The 16025-nt window shown below is 46.6% G+C and overlaps 1 protein-coding gene across 1 annotated transcript in view; it reads right to left on the reverse strand.

Annotated features, from left to right (window-relative positions):
* The window catches only part of LOC115172211 (intersectin-2), a 36261-nt gene that overhangs the window by 11989 nt on the left and 8247 nt on the right, over positions 1-16025 (reverse strand). The window contains exons 2-22 of the mRNA XM_029729405.1: positions 13776-13850; positions 11760-11852; positions 11595-11658; positions 11288-11466; positions 10889-11203; positions 10573-10666; positions 10283-10425; positions 9445-9508; positions 9162-9299; positions 8996-9084; positions 8584-8846; positions 8344-8493; positions 5611-5751; positions 5403-5490; positions 5008-5147; positions 4609-4689; positions 4182-4321; positions 1947-2722; positions 1609-1733; positions 1273-1490; positions 937-1030 (exon numbers count right to left, since the gene is read on the reverse strand). Of these exons, the coding sequence (XP_029585265.1) occupies positions 937-1030; positions 1273-1490; positions 1609-1733; positions 1947-2722; positions 4182-4321; positions 4609-4689; positions 5008-5147; positions 5403-5490; positions 5611-5751; positions 8344-8493; positions 8584-8846; positions 8996-9084; positions 9162-9299; positions 9445-9508; positions 10283-10425; positions 10573-10666; positions 10889-11203; positions 11288-11466; positions 11595-11658; positions 11760-11852; positions 13776-13782 (3402 nt within the window). The 5' untranslated portion in view covers positions 13783-13850. The remainder of the gene's footprint in view (positions 1-936; positions 1031-1272; positions 1491-1608; positions 1734-1946; positions 2723-4181; positions 4322-4608; positions 4690-5007; positions 5148-5402; positions 5491-5610; positions 5752-8343; positions 8494-8583; positions 8847-8995; positions 9085-9161; positions 9300-9444; positions 9509-10282; positions 10426-10572; positions 10667-10888; positions 11204-11287; positions 11467-11594; positions 11659-11759; positions 11853-13775; positions 13851-16025) is intronic.

Raw genomic sequence — 16025 nt, forward strand, 5'->3', positions numbered from 1 at the left:
TGTGTCTCTTTTACACAAATATGTCCAAATCGGCTGTAACAGAGCAGATTTTCATTGTAGCCCGGGACAAACACACCTCCTTGATGATTAGTTGACAAGTTGAATCAGGTATGTTTGTCTGGGGAAACAATACAAATGTGTACTGTGGGGATTACTTGAGTTTGTAAACACTGAGTTAGAGGACTCATCACGGATATAAACGGTTTTTTTTGCAGGGATATTGCCAGTGAGGGCTTCACCATTTTAAAGTAATTAACTGGGTGGGGATTCCTATTGGTTGGGAGCGATCAGCCAATGATCAGAGCATTGTCTTCAAATTTGGTTGCCTTGCTTGTCTTTACGCTATATCCCTGCCCTTTAGTGGCCACAACACATGAATGACACACAAGATATGGTTCAGGACCATTTCAAAACGGAGATGGCCTCAATGGCTGTGCATGTGGGACAGATACAAAGATGAGTCCTCTAGCTAACTATGTAGCAACGTGATCTGTGTGGGGTGTTACGGTGTAAATATCACCCAACACTTCCTGCTCCTCCACTCCAGCGTCCTGGTTGTATTGTGTACAGGCGACGGTGAGGACGGCTATGGCAGCACAGTACTGTGGAATACCTGGTGCAATAAGAACCCCTTGCCCCTATCCCTTCATTGTTAACAGATTTAAGACGGACCCTCTCTAGAGTCCAGACCAGGGTTACCCAACCCTTTCCTTTCCTTGCCCCCCCCAACCCCCAGACGTTTAACATTTTAGTTTTAACCCTAAGCTGGCACACCTGATTCAAATAGTCAACAAATCATAAAGCCTTTGACTAATTGAAACAGGTGTGCCAGTGTGCCGTGCTCTAGAGAAGGTGGAGCCATCCATCACCAATCACGATATTGGCCACCAACTCATCCCTTGCTTCCAACTGGCTCGTTCCACCCCTCTCCTATACCTGTATCGGATCCAAGGGGGCGTGGTGAGGGGCGTGTGTAGGTGTGAAGGCGGAGTTCTGTCCCGTTGGCATGGTAGCGTCTCCCCCGGGTTTCCTAGAAGACATCAAGGGTCAAATGTAATGAACTTTTCTGTCAGTAGTACAGTATTTACATGAATCACCATATAAAATGTCTCATCAGGGTTGAGGAAAGGTAACACAGTCCTAGGCAAAGGACCTATGGGTAGCAATTGTGTGTGTGTGTGTGTGTGTGTGTGTGTGTGTGTGTGTGTGTGTGTGTGTGTGTGTGTGTGTGTGTGTGTGTGTGTGTGTGTGAGTGAGTGGTAGCCTTCCTACCCTGTGTGTTTGGGGGTGGATAGTTGTGGTCTGGGGGCCTGTTTAGCAACAGTAGCATAAACAGCAGTGGTAGTGGCAGCTGGAGTTGCATTAAAAGCAGCAGCAGCAGGTGTCTCCGGTTTGGCCTGTCTCTCCACGTAGCTCTCTGGGAACCAGCCCATCTTCCCCTGCCGACAGCCATACAGCCAACCCTGCTCCCGCTCCGTACTCTCATCCACCTAGACACACGTGAATGGGCACACAAAGGTCAGACAACAAAGAAGCACAAACCTGTACTCAGAAATGATGTCAGAGTGTAGAATTACATTTAGAATTAGTCATCTCTATGGTTCTAACCTCGATGAGCTCATCGGCCTCGAAGCTGAGTTCGTCCTGGTTGCGAGCGGTGAAGGGATAGAGCGCCCGGAAGGAAGTGAGCGCCGCAGACTTCCTGTGCTCCATGGCCTGGGGCTGCAGACCACCTGGAACAGCCATTCACATAACAGCACCCCAGTTTACATTTTAAAATATATTAATCTTTCATTACACCTATATAGCGAGCTACTTTTGACCAGAGCAACCATGCGCCTTTTTGTTTTCGATATCGTAATATAGGTTTAATAAAGGTAATGAATGACTGAATGAAAAGAATGCAGGGGAATGAAACAGCTGAATGTCTAGTTGTTCCTCCTTACCTTTCCTCTCCTCTAGTCCTCTGAGAAGGGCTGACAGTTTGTCATGGATGTTAGTCTTCCCTGCACTCGGTTGCTGCAACGCCTCCTCCCGTCTTCTCCTCTTCTCCTCCTCCTCTAGCTTCCTCTTCGCTTCTTCCTTCAGCTTCCTCTCCTCCTCCTCCTGCCGCTGCCGCCTCCTCTCTTCCTCCTTCCTCTCCTCCTCCACTCTCTTCCTGTCCTCCTCGCGCCTCTTCCTGTCCACCTCTTCCTGCCTTCTCCTCTCCTCCTCCACTCTCTTCCTCTCCTCCTCCACTCTCTTCCTCTCCTCTGCGTCTCGGATTGCTGCGTCCGCAGCCCGCTGCCGCCTCTTCTCCTCTTCCTCCTTCTCTCTCTCCATCTCCTCCTCTAACCTCTTCCTCTCTTCCTCTCTTCTGCGCCAATCCTCCTCTTCTTGCTTCCTCCTCTCCTCCTGCCGCCTCCTCTCTTCCTCTCTCCTCTCCTCATCCTTTCTCTTCCTCTCCTCCTCCTGTTTCCTTCTCTCCTCCTCCCTCATATTCCTCTCCTCTTCCTCCAGTCTTCTCCTCTCCTCCTGAATCCTCCTCTCTTGCTCTCTCCTCTCCTCCGCTCTGCGTTCTCGTTCTGCCTGCTCTTTAGCAGCTAAGAGGCGGGCCTGCATCTCCTTCTCCTCCTCCACTCTCAGTTTGGCCTCCCTCTCTTCCTGCAACCTCATCTGTCTCTCCTCCTCCTCTCTCTGCAGCTTCTTCTGCCACTGATGCTCCTTCTCCAGCTTAATGCGCCTGGGTAGACAGGGAGGGAGAGGTCTACGTCAAAACAAATCATGCTTGAGTGTGTATACAGTGCATTTGGAAAGACTTTTTCCACATTTTGTTACATTTTTGAATAACGCTGTAATGTAATGTATCAAATCGTTTTTCCCCCTCATTGATCTTCAAACAATACCCCATAATGGCAAAGCAAAAACAGATTGCAAATATATTTTAAATTTAATTGAAATCTCACATTTACATAAGTATTCAGACCCTTTACTCAGTACAGCCTCGAGTCTTCTTGGGTATGACGCTACAAGCTTGGCACATCTGTATTTTCGGGAGTTTCTCCCATTCTTCCTGACAGAGCTTAAGAGGATCTGCAGAGTTGGATGGGGAGCATCACTGCACAGCTATTTTCGGGTCTCTCCAGAGACGTTCAAATCGGGTTCAAGTCCGGGCTCTGGCTGGGCCACTCATTGTCTTGGCTGTGTGCTTAGGATCGTTGTCCTCTTGGAAGGTGAACCTTTGCCCCAGTCTGAGGTCCTGAGCGCTCTGGAGTAAGTTTTCATCAAGGATCTCTCTGTACCTTGCTCCGTTCACCTTTCCCTCGATCCTGACTAGTCTCACAGTCCCAGCCGCTAAAAAACATCCCCACAGCATGATGCTGCCACCATGCTTCACCGTAGGGATGGTGCCAGGTTTCCTCCAGAAGTGATGCTTGGTATTAAGGCCAAAGAGTTCAATCTTGGTTAATCAGACCAGAGAATCTTGTTTCTCATGGTCTGAGAGTCTTTAGGTGCTTTTTGACAAACTTCAAGTGGGCTGTCATGTGCCTTTTACTGAAGAGTGGCTTCCATCTGGCCACTCTACCATAAAGGCCTACTGGTGGACTGCTGCAGAGATGGGAAAAACTTCCAGAAGGACAACCATCTCCACAGAGGAACTCTGGAGCTCTCTCAGAGTGACCACCTCCCTGACCAAGGCCCTTGGTCACCTCCCTGACCAAGGCCCTACTCCCACGATTGCTCAGTTTGGCCGGGCGTCCAGCTCTAGGAAGAGTCTTGGTGGTTCCAAACTTCTTCCATTTAAGAACAATGGAGGCCACTGTGTTTTTGGGGACCTTCAATGCTGCAGACATTTTTTGGTACCCTTCCCCAGATCTGTGCCTCGACACAATTCTGTCTCTGAGCTCTACAGACAATCCCTTCAAACTCATGGCTTGGTTTTTGTTCTGGATGCACTGTCAACTGTGGGACATTATATAGACAGGCGTGTGCCTTTGCAAATCATCAAGTTGTAGAAACATCTCAAGAATGATCAATGGAAACAAATTGAGTCTCATAGCAAAAGCTCTGAATACTTTTATCTGCAAAAATGTCTAAAAACCTGTTTTTGCTTTGTCATCATGGGGTATTGTCTGTAGATTGATGAGGACAATTTCTTATTTAATAAATTATAGAATAAGGCTATAACGTAACCAGGTCACCTTTGGGCCTCCTCCTCCTCCCTCCTCTTCCTCTCCTCCTCCTGCGCCCTCTGTCTCTCCAGTTCTCTCCGTTTGTCCTCTTTGATGCTCCGTAGTTTATCCAGAGCCGACTGCTGCTTCCGCTGGCTCTCTCTCAGATCCTGATATTACCATACGCGCAACATCAATAAGAGGGCACATTTCACATACTAACGGGGTGGGACGTATTCAGAATAACAAAGGCACAACGTGATCTTTGACTGACAATGGCCTGTGACGAGGGAGAGGTAACGGCATAGGATTTGACATGAAGCACAAACTACAAACCCACAAGGTGGCACAGCAAGCACAGGGGTGAGAGGAGTTGGAGAACTCAGGGGATAGTGGTTTAGAGTCTAGACACAAATACAGAGAGAGAGAGAGAAGAAAAGAAAGAGTGAGAGAGCACCTTTAGGAGGTAGAAGAGGTTACTAAGGCAGTTGACCAGAGAGAGGAGACCATGAAGCAGACAGTCATCAGGATCCCCATACTGCAGCAAGACAGGCCAGGAGAGAGGGAGGAGAGAATATGTAGGGGGCAGAGAGAGAGTTGAGAAGGAGATAGAGGGAAGGGGGACAGGAAAGGATGGAAGGAGGGAGGGAAAGAGAGGAAGAAAAGGAGGAGAAAAAGGCCAGTGTTGTAGTGGTAGTTTAGACACAGAGAGAAGCAGCAGAGCAGACTGGTTATCAATCATATTAGCCAAAACAAATACTGAATCATTCCAGCCCTGTCTCAAAGTGAGTGTTAATATTCACTGAGAACGTGGGTGTTAGACATCCAGCTGACCTAAAATGTATAATGTCCGTACCTGTATGTCGTTCTGGTAGTGGTCCATGTCGGCCAGTTTAGCGGCCGTCTCGTTCTCCAGAGCATCCAGCTGCTGCTTCAGTTTGCGACACACTCCGTCCTTCTCACTGGCGCTGCGCTTCAGCATGGACATGGTAGAGACTGGGGAAGAAGAGTAACAACCCAGGGAATGACAGGAGGAAAATGGTTAGTACAATTCACTATGGTTTTCCAACATAGGTTCCTATTCAGTCACGTGAGATTGTCATGTTTGACTGAATGGGAAGAATTGTCTAGTCTAGCCATATAACCCAGTCCTACTGTATAAACAATCCATAAACACTAGTCTAGCACTCCACCCCAGCCTAAAAGCCTACATTAGCCACAGGCTCAGCCTAACCTAATCCCAGCCTATACCTGGCAGGTTGTTGAGGGCCATGTTCCTCAGTTTGTCACTGAGCCTCTGCTGTTCTGGAGTCAGCTGGGACAGCTTCCTCTGGTACTCCTTAAGCACAGGAACAAACACATCATCAGGAGTGGGGGGGAGACAACAACACACCAGAAACACGAAGGAAGGAATGAGGCGAACAGTAACTGAGAATCCAGTTAATACTGAGACAGGCACCTCTAGTTGTCTCTGCAGGGAGTTGATGTCCAGTCTGCTTGTGTCTCGTCTCTGGTTGGTCCGCTCCAGCTCGCTCCGCTGCACTGTCCTCTTGCTCTGAGCATCATGCAGCCGCTCAGAGATCTGCCTGTGTTTGTTACCCTGGGAGAGAGATGTGGTCAACTACCGTTGGGATTCTGGTGGATTAGGAACTATGACACCAAAGGAGAAACAGAATGATTGTGTATGCCAATGAAGCTCATTTGAATTTAAGTGAGTGAAAATGAAAGCGAGAGTGAAAGAGAGTGAGTGTGACTGACTGACTATAGCCGTGTGTGTGTGTGTGTGTGTGTGTGTGTGTGTGTGTGTGTGTAGCCTAGGGCTGTGGAGGTCATGAAATTGTCAGTTGTTGATTGTCAAGCCAATAACTGCCGGTCTCACGGTAATTGACCGTTAATTGACAAACACATATTGCATCTCCTGGCTTCCACACATAGCCTACAAGCCACTGATGCAGACCTTTGGAACATTACATTTAAATTTTTTTTAAAAAGAGTCTAAAATCAATTTAATATAGCCTACACCATCAGAATAAATCCATGATTTCTTTTAGACAGGACTAAAGAAACATGATATGAAGAAAATGTCGTCCATCTCAGAAGAACAGAATCGCATACTCTGAGTTGTCCTTATGTTAGGTCCTGATCTGGCTATGCCAAATGGGCAACACTAGTTAATTTAGCAGACAAGATTAGCTAAGAATTCCGTGGTATTATTTTAGATTATTTCATAGTATGAAGAATACAATTGAAGATAGCTGAATAAAATTGAAAGGATGGTTTCGCCAAATGATTTCTGAGGGAGTGTGCACATGGGGCTATTTATTCTGTGTTGAGCGGTTAACAAAAGAAACAGGTCCTCCTATATGCTTAATTAAGAGTTATTTATGCAACTTTATTTACAAAAGTTGGGCTATATGTTTAGATTTTTTATAAATTCTAAGGCTGCATGATGAGACTAATAATGATTTGAAAAAAGTTGCTTGAAAAGCATGAGCTCTGCTTTGTTTTTTGCACAAGCTTCATCAGTCTCTCATTCACATTTTGACAAGCACTTGATAATGCCTTGAATTTCCCGGCGGGATCCCCCTAGTATGGCCGTAATGCTCTTAAAGAAAATCCATGCCTTTTGCGGCCAATATTGGGCTGAATGTAATAATGAAATTCTTCGGATCACAGGCTGCGTGTTCCGAAGCACCTCTCACTCACATGGCTCTCTCAGATATCTAAATACTTATTGGCCAATGCCGGTCACGTGATCGGGTTCTTCTCACAGGCATCTATCTCAGCTCCAAAGTAGGCTACAAGTGAAGACAGACACATTGGGGACGCAGTTGCGCACTACCTTCTTATTGAATTCCGAGGTACATATTGAAGATGCTAGAACTATCCACATTTACTTTTCATCAGCCAACAAGATGAGTTGGCCTAACGAACAGCAAAAGCACTAGCCTATGTCAATCTACTATCCCCTATAGTACAAAATTTGACCTGTTCTATTAATCAAGTTGTCCTTCTGTGCAAGAAATAAATATTCCAAACATAGTCTGGGACAGTTGTGGGATGTGATAGATCCCAAATTAATACAACCACTCACACCGAAAAAAAACAACCTTTCGAAAGCAATGAGACTGACGCAACAGATCAGAACGGTTAGCCTAAAATGTTAAACTATTAGGCTATTTCTTCACATTCATGCTTATAGCAGTAGGCATGAATGTTCCAAAACGCAATCAATTAGCGGGAAAACACCATTCTCAAAAGTGACCGCAAATGCGATTAGCATGAAATGTTTTATTATAAAGGTGCATTTTTATGGTGAAAGTGATCTTCCCTAAACTTGAAACTCACGCGCCACCTATGTATGCCAGTTAGGCTCTATACCGGTTGTAAAGCAGATTAATGTGCTTCATTTTAAGAAGTTATTTGGCCACTTTAGTTGTGATACAAACCTTATCGAAACATATAGGTCTATGGGCTAAGCTACATGAGGTGTGGGACTATGACTTGAAAAAGGCATGCGCTGTTTCTTGCATTACTGCACACAAGCTGGGCATCATTCACAAGTGATATTGTCACCCATCAGACTGTTCTTGATTAATCTTGTCCTCACATATTTTAAATAATTTTCAAAGTGTGAAATTAGTTGACTACAATGGACCATTATCTATCTCGGAACAGGGGGGGGAAAATACATGTCGTCTAAGCATTTAAATAGCGAATGGAGGAAGCTTTTCCAGTGGTTCATTTTCATGCCAGCCAGGTAGGCTATACTCCTGTTGTAAAGCGAAGCAATGTGCTTAATATTAGGAAAGTTGAGATATAAATATAGTAGGCCTAGCCTATAGAAAGCTGATGGGATCCTCTTTTTAAGAGGCCATCAAAACTTTTCTCACGCAATTGCATAGCCTATAGAAATGTTACGCAACATTAGCTCATGGGCTCTCATGAAGTGTTTGATTGGATTTTCGATTACATTTGCATTGATGTCAGAGTGATTAGAGGGACAACAGAGTGGTGAGTACCAGGTAGTTAGCAAGTTTGGTAGGCTACTAATGACCATCAGCAGCATCAGAGCTTGGAGAAGCCTAATCACCGTGACTAAACGGTCACGTGGAACTTGACTGCGGTCATGACTCGTGACTGCCGGTGTGGCGGTAATACGGTCACCTTAACAGCCCTAGTGTAGCCTCACCACAGCCTCCAGCTCCATCTCCAGGTTCCTCTTCCTGGTTTTTAGTCTGCCGATGTCCTCCTGCTCCTGACTCTTCTGGCTCAGCAGCTCTCCTCTCCTCCTCCTCTCCCACTCCTCCTTCCTCTGGCGCTCCAACTCACGCTGCGCCGCCTGGGGAACCCACACGCAGTCAAACACACACATGTGGACACACACACACACACACAGAGCCCTGGCCCATTATAGAACATGCCTCTTCACCTCTTTTCTCTCCATCTCCTTCAGCCTCTCCTCCTCTTTCTGTCTCTCCAGCTCCCTCTGCCGCTCCAGCCTCCTCTCCTCCTCCTTCCTCCTCCTCTCCTCCTGCTCTCTGGCCTCCCTCTCTCTCCTCTCTCGCTCCTCTCTCTCCTTCTGCTGGCGTCTCTCCTCCTCTCTCCTCTGTGCGTCCTGCAGAGCCTGTCGTCTTTTCTCCAGCTCCGCGTTCCCTCGCTCCAGGTTGGCCTTGAATTTATCCTCAAACGATACTGAGGGAGGGAGGGATGGATGGGGAGAGAGAGGACAGGGAGACGAGAGTATCATAAGTCAATAGGCATTAGATGTGTACAGATGCATTATGTATGTGTTGTAGTCATACAGAAGAAGAGTGAGTGGGCGTGTGTGTGTGTGTACATACAGTTGCTTTTGGTTTTCTGTGGTGGCTCAGTCTCCAGTTCTTCAGTGATGCCAGCATAGAGAGATAAACTGGTCCCATTCACAGCACCCCTACCAGAAAGAGAGAGGGGAAGGGTTAGGTAGGGGTGTGTGTGTGTGTGTATATGTGTGTGTGAGAGAGTGTGTACCTCTGTGATGGTGGTATTAGTTCTATGGGTAGTGTGAGAGGTAAGGGTTGGGCGGCCTTGGCCATGTCCACTAGATGCATGGCCAGAATAAACTCCTCTCCTCTTAGCTTCCCATCCTTATCCACATCGGCCAGGGTCCTGACAGACAGAGAGATCCGAGTGATTAGCGCGCACACACACACATTCTTAGGTTCCTCCTTCGAAGCACGTTACTGCAAAGGTCAAACGTTCTCATACAGGTACAACTGTAAGTTGATGATGATAATGATGAAGGTGTACTCACCAGATGGTGGCCAGCTGTGTCTGAGTGAGCAGAGTGGTTGCCATGGCATTCCTCACCTGCTGACCTAAAATACACACACACACACACACACACACACACACACACACACACACACACACACACACACACACACACAGAATAAAGCAATCTCAGTCGATTACGTCAAGTTTTGTTTTATAACTTATACTTCCCTTGCAGCCTTTGTGGACAACCTCTAAATTATAAGAATGATTTAAAAGGATTCAGAAACAGTTGCCAAGTGATCCTACACTGGTTCCCGACAGTGAGTCTTAAGATAACATGGCAGTTTCCCCAGAACAGGTCTGTCAAGAGGTAGCTGAGAGGAAAGGAGAAGGTGTAGAACAATCACACACGAACGGCCAGTAGAGCAGCAGTCTTCCACAACAAGGCTACAAGGGCATAAGTTATGAATGTTAAAAGGAAAAGTCATCCACCCACTGGACACAAACGCCGACAACCACACCCCGCATTCCACAAATGCTTCGGTTCAGGTATGACACACACAGGTATGCCCGGCTTTCTACCCATCACGAGGTGCATCGTAATCCACTTGTGTCTTCCCTTCCTAACTACTACATGAACATTACCACCATCCCTCATATAGCTGCATTATCCACAGTTACCCACCTGCCTGTGCGGTTGATTGGTTTTAATACATATACACACAGTACATACATTTTAAAAACTGACAGGGATAACACAGTAAAGTCAATTACTTAATTCCATTGTGGTTGCTTAGGTAAACTACATTACCCATAGCCACCCTCCTGTCGGACGGCTGCCTGTCTGTTTGCCTATATTTCCCAGCAGCGCCCACCTGTGAGATATCCCGTCATGTGTTTGTCGAGGCTGTTGAACTGCTGTCTGTATTTGAGGCGCGAGGCCTGAGGCACGGCCCAGTCAGAGGGCGCCGTCTTCGGAGAACTACCTGCCAGGGAGGTGGTGGATGAAGAGTTGGAGCTGGAGTGGAGAGAGAGAGAAAGATGGATGGTGAGAGAGAGCATATTATAGAGTTAGCCCATGTAGAAACAGTCCATTGGCATCTAAATTAGTAGAGATGTAGGTCAGATCCTATAAAGTGTGTGTGTGTGTGTGTGTGTGTGTTACCTGCTTGAGCCTAGGTCCAGCAGTGACGTAGCTTTGTTCATCCCAGGAGAGAAACCCAGAGGAGAGGAGGCGTAGGGCACAGAGAGAGGCAGGCCTTGACACACACACGCATTATAAAAGTCCTTATCAATTTCAATTGATATTTACCGTATGGTTATATTGCAAATACACCATGATATCCACTCAGCTACTGAGAATGGTGACAAGGCAGTTTCTACTCTCTATTCACTTCCATACAGATTGAGAGAAAGGGGGGGTGTGGAACAAGAAGGAGAGAGAAAGATGCAGAAAGAGAGAGAGCCTGTCCTCCTCTTACCTGTCCCCATGTGTCCTGGTGGAAGGTGCTGTAGGATACCCATAGTGCCATTGGGGAGAGCGGGGCTGCCCAGGGACGGCAGCAGGGGCATTGTTGACGTGGCAACCAGGGGGACCATGCCTGTTGCCATTGGGACCATAGGAGTGAGGCCAGTCACAGGGGTCATGGTTGAGAGGTTAGGGGTCATGGTTGAGAGGTTAGGGGTCATGGTTGAGAGGTTAGGGGTCATGGTTGAGAAGTTAGACGTCATGGGGATGGGGGTGAGCATGGCGATGGTTCCAGGCATCATTGACAGGTTTGGCATGGAGCCCATTCCTGGAGAGACACAGAGGAAACACACATTATTAGAAATATAAGATGGAACATAGAAATAAAAACAGAATAGAAGCGTTAACGTACCATAGCGTGAGGAGGACATGGCGCCTGTTGAGGCAGGGGCGGGCACTGGCGGCTGCTTCATGATGATTGGTAGAGATGAGGGAAGGGGTGTGCCCTGAAGTTTGAGCTTAATGAGCTTCATAGCGATGGAGAACTCCAACCTGTCCATCTTCCCATCCTTATTCATGTCAGCCAGGGCCCTGGGGGTAGAGAGAGGGTCATGACTTCCTCAAGACAATCAAGTGTGTGTGACTGGAGAGCAGCTGCCTACAAGATTTCTCCCAGCACAGAGAAGGAAGCCCGTTTGTGTGTGTGTGTGTGTGCTCACCATATCTCTGCCAGCACTGAGGAGGGAAGACCCGACTGCAGGAAGAACTTCCTGGCCTGCTCCGCTGGAGTGCGAACAAGAGAAAGAGTGAGAGAGAGAGAGTGAGCGACATTATAGTATGGAGAGATGAAAATATTGGTGTGCATGCAAGCATCATCTTGGTACCTGAGACAAAGCCCATGGCGGGAGAGAGGGTGTCAAACTGTTTATCATGTTTGTCTCTCTCTTCTGGAGAGATCGCCCACACATTGCGGCCGCCTGGAGAAAGAGAGGAGAGATAAATCATTTTCAGATACCAATCTCAGCCCTCTGTGGGAAAAGGCCTACAAATCTATAGGTACAAGGCAAACAGAGGTGTGTGGTACCAACACACACACACACACACACACACAAAGGTTGAGCAACAACTCCAAACACAGGAAACAGCTGAGGTTTCACAAGTCAACCTCAAGCTAAAAGACACGCAATAAACACACACCAGGCAAAGCCTCTTAATATTACCAAATCAGAGCAACCGTATGAATAGACAGAACAAGGACAGAATTTAGACATTAAATTGTCCCCCACGATGAAATCAGGGAGGGGACTGTGGATCTGTCTCCGTCCGTTAGGCACACGCGATATATCTGACAGCACTTGCCCAATTTTGGACAAAACTTGGTTGAATGGTGTGTCTTGCAATAGAGATCCGTCATTTACAAAATTACACTTATTGGCCCAAGGGGGGCGCTGGATCATTCGTGGGGGACTATATTTACTGTTGCCTTTTTTTATTCATGGATAGTGAAACACCCAGCAGTCATACAAGACAGAACCACTCAGTCCCCTTTTACTTTCGCTTGTTTCTTCTTTTAAAAAGGTGGAGGTCTAAAACATTGTTACTGTCCCCCCACAATGAAAACGGAGGGGGACTATGAACCGGTCTCCTTCCGTTCGTTCGTACGTTACATCTCAAACACTACAAGCCTGATTTTGACGAAAGTTGGGTGAGTGATGAGTCTAGCCATAGAGACGCGGCATTTGTAAAATACACACTGGTAGGCCTAAGGGGGAGCCGTAGTAATCAACAGAAATTCCAAACATTAAAACAAGCACATCTCGTATCCCGTTTCAGTAATCGCTTCTTTATTGTTTTATTGTCCACATCATTCCTACTAACATCACTTTTAGTGTCTGTGTGTTTAAAACCACTGATTATACAGTAATAATAAAGATAAACCAGTTCACTCTTATCTCGGTCTACATTGACAGGCTCGGGGACTGTCCATGACACAATCAATTCCAGCCCTGCACCATGGAACACAGTAGGCTCAGTGTAATTGGGCCACGGTCTTACAGTACAGTACAGGCCAATTTTGTTTCAGTCTATTGATTTTGACCCAGTAGGTAGAATATGTTTGTGCAGCGTTTCCCCTATATGCATTTAGCAGCGGCGCACTGCTGCTGCTATATCGTGGCTGCCACCTCAAAATGTAAATATATAACTCTGCCATCGCTGCTGAAAAACATGTGAAGGGAAACACTGCTGTGATGTGACATACTTAAAACTAGATCCGTCATCTCAGTGGCGTTTTCCCCGTGTTTCAATCAGAGCATAGAACGGAACAAAATGTTAATAAAACGTTCAGTTGAAATGAATTTAAGTTACACTGAACAGGATTGTACGGGGCGTAGAGTTAGACAGGATCTAAGAACAGGGGCTTAGACAGGATATTTTTTTTTATTTAACTAGACAAGTCAGTTAAGAACAAATTCTTATTTACAATGACGGCCTACCCCGGCCAAACCCGGACGACGCTGGGCCAATTATGCGCCGGTTGTGATACAGTCTGGATTCGGGTATCTGTAGTGACACCTCTAGCACTGAGATGCAGTGTCTTAGACCGCTGCGCCACTCGGGCGTAGTGTTTGATCGGATCTATGAACAGGGGTGTAGAGTTAGATACAACACTGCTACAGCATCAGGTACAGCAGATATAGGAGCTGGACAGAGACAGAGTCGTGCTGCAGTGAACAGCCCAGTGAGCGATACACTACACACTGCTGCTGCACCGGAGGACAAGAAAAGAGACTCAGCAGAAAAAGACAGGAAAAAAAAAACCCAGCTAAATGTGCCCTTGAGAGAGCAGGAGAACGTCATAGCATACACACACACACAGAGTAATAAAGACGTGGTCTTACCATTCATGGCTGCAGGTGGCAGAGGGGGCAGGGGGGACTCCCGTTCTTCTACTCAGCCGGCTAGCTCGCAGTCATCTGCAAAACACACACATTAGTGTCTGCACGCACACAAAACAAGCGAAACTTCCGCTCATTAATAATGTAGGGAGGGCAGAGCGCTGCTCACACCAACTCAGAGAGAGAGAGTGTAGCAGCTGCCCCGTTTCTCATTGGTCAGCAGGTTTCAACAGGGTTTCTCCTGTTCCTCAGTCAGGGAGTCAAACACAGAGACACCAGGGCCACGTCCCAACCCTACTGCAACACAGAGACACAAGGGCCACGTCCCAACCCTACTGCAACACAGAGACACCAGGGCCACGTCCCAACCCTACTGCAACACAGAGACACCAGGGCCACGTCCCAACCCTACTGCAACACAGAGACACCAGGGCCACGTCCCAACCCTACTGCAACACAGAGACACCAGGGCCACGTCCCAACCCTACTGCAACACAGAGACACCAGGGCCACGTCCCAACCCTACTGCAACACAGAGACACCAGGGCCACGTCCCAACCCTACTGCAACACAGACACACCAGGGCCACGTCCCAACCCTACTGCAACACAGAGACACCAGGGCCACGTCCCAACCCTACTACATACAGTGGGGAGAACAAGTATTTGATACACTGCCGATTTTGCAGGTTTTCCTACTTACAAAGCATGTAGAGGTCTGTAATTTTTATCATAGGTACACTTCAACTGTGAGAGACGGAATCTAAAGGAAGGATCTGGAGAAGGTCTGTATGGAGGAGTGGGCCAAAATCCCTGCTGCAGTGTGTGCAAACCTGGTCAAGAACTACAGGAAACGTATGATCTCTGTAATTGCAAACAAAGGTTTCTGTACCAAATATTAAGTTCTGCTTTTCTGATGTATCAAATACTTATGTCATGCAATAAAATGCAAATTAATTACTTAAAAATCATACAATGTGATTTTCTGGATTTAGATTCCGTCTCACAGTTGAAGTGTACCTATGATAAAAATTACAGACCTCTACATGCTTTGTAAGTAGGAAAACCTGCAAAATCGGCAGTGTATCAAATACTTGTTCTCCCCACTTTAGCTTCCTCTCGTTGTTCCCTAAACTTCCATCAATTCCCTTTTTATCCTGATTGCAAGCGGACACACACATCCCAGCTAGGCTACATCACAAGCATGAGACCGTAAAAGAGAAACTGCAGCCAACTCATAAACACAACATTAACAACAAAAGAGCCATAATAGTGATTACACTGGTCAGAAGGACATCATGGTAGACTGTATACATACTGATCAACCATGATGTGTGTGTGTTCTAATAATGTGGATATTCTCTCTATATTTCTTAGAAGAAACCCTTATTGTCCCCCTGAATGACAACACCCGTCACTTGCATGCATGTCTGCCTGTCTGTCCCCACAGGTAAAGGGCAGGTAGAGAGGTGTATGAAGGAAGGTGTGTACAAACAACACGAGCACCTTCACAACCCGCTGACAGTGGTCAATACTACAACACTGAGGAGAGCTCACAAGGAAAAGTACCAGAAAAGTATGGAGAAAGGGACAGGGCATGTCAATGAGGCCATACAAGGAAAAGGGAGAATTCCAATGACTATACCCTTCCTGTTCCTTTCCAGTCACACACGGATACCAACATTTCCTGTCCAGCCAGTCAGCTGACAGGAAGTCCCTGGCAGCTCGGAGGTTCTTCCTGTGGCAGCCCTCAGAGGTTCTTCCTGTGGCGGTTACATGACTCAGCCATAAAACAGTCAAAAAAAAAATGTACTCTACGGAAGCCCTTCAGGATGCTGGAGGTCCAGAATTTAGAGTTGGCCTGTCCAGTCCCAAATCAACCCTTAGCCCCTAACCTAACCCTAGAACATTCTACAAGGCCTTCAGAAAGTATTCACACCCACTGACTTACAAAAATATTTGCGTTACAGCCTGAATTTAAATGGATTAAATTGAGATTGCCACTGGCCTACACACAATACCCCATAATGTCAAAGTGGAATTATGTTTTTCGAAATGTTAAAGTTATTTTTAAATTTAAAGCTGAAATGTCTTGAGTCAATAAGTACTCAACCACTTTATGTCAAGCCTAAATAAGTCCAGGAGTAAAAATATTAAAGTTGCATGGACTGCATGGCAATAGATGATTTTTGAATGACTTCCTCATCTCTGTACCCCACACATACAATTATCTGTAAGGTCCCTCTGTCGAGCA

The sequence above is a fragment of the Salmo trutta genome, chromosome 33 (genome assembly GCF_901001165.1).
Source record: "Salmo trutta chromosome 33, fSalTru1.1, whole genome shotgun sequence".
Classification (NCBI taxonomy): domain Eukaryota; kingdom Metazoa; phylum Chordata; class Actinopteri; order Salmoniformes; family Salmonidae; genus Salmo; species Salmo trutta.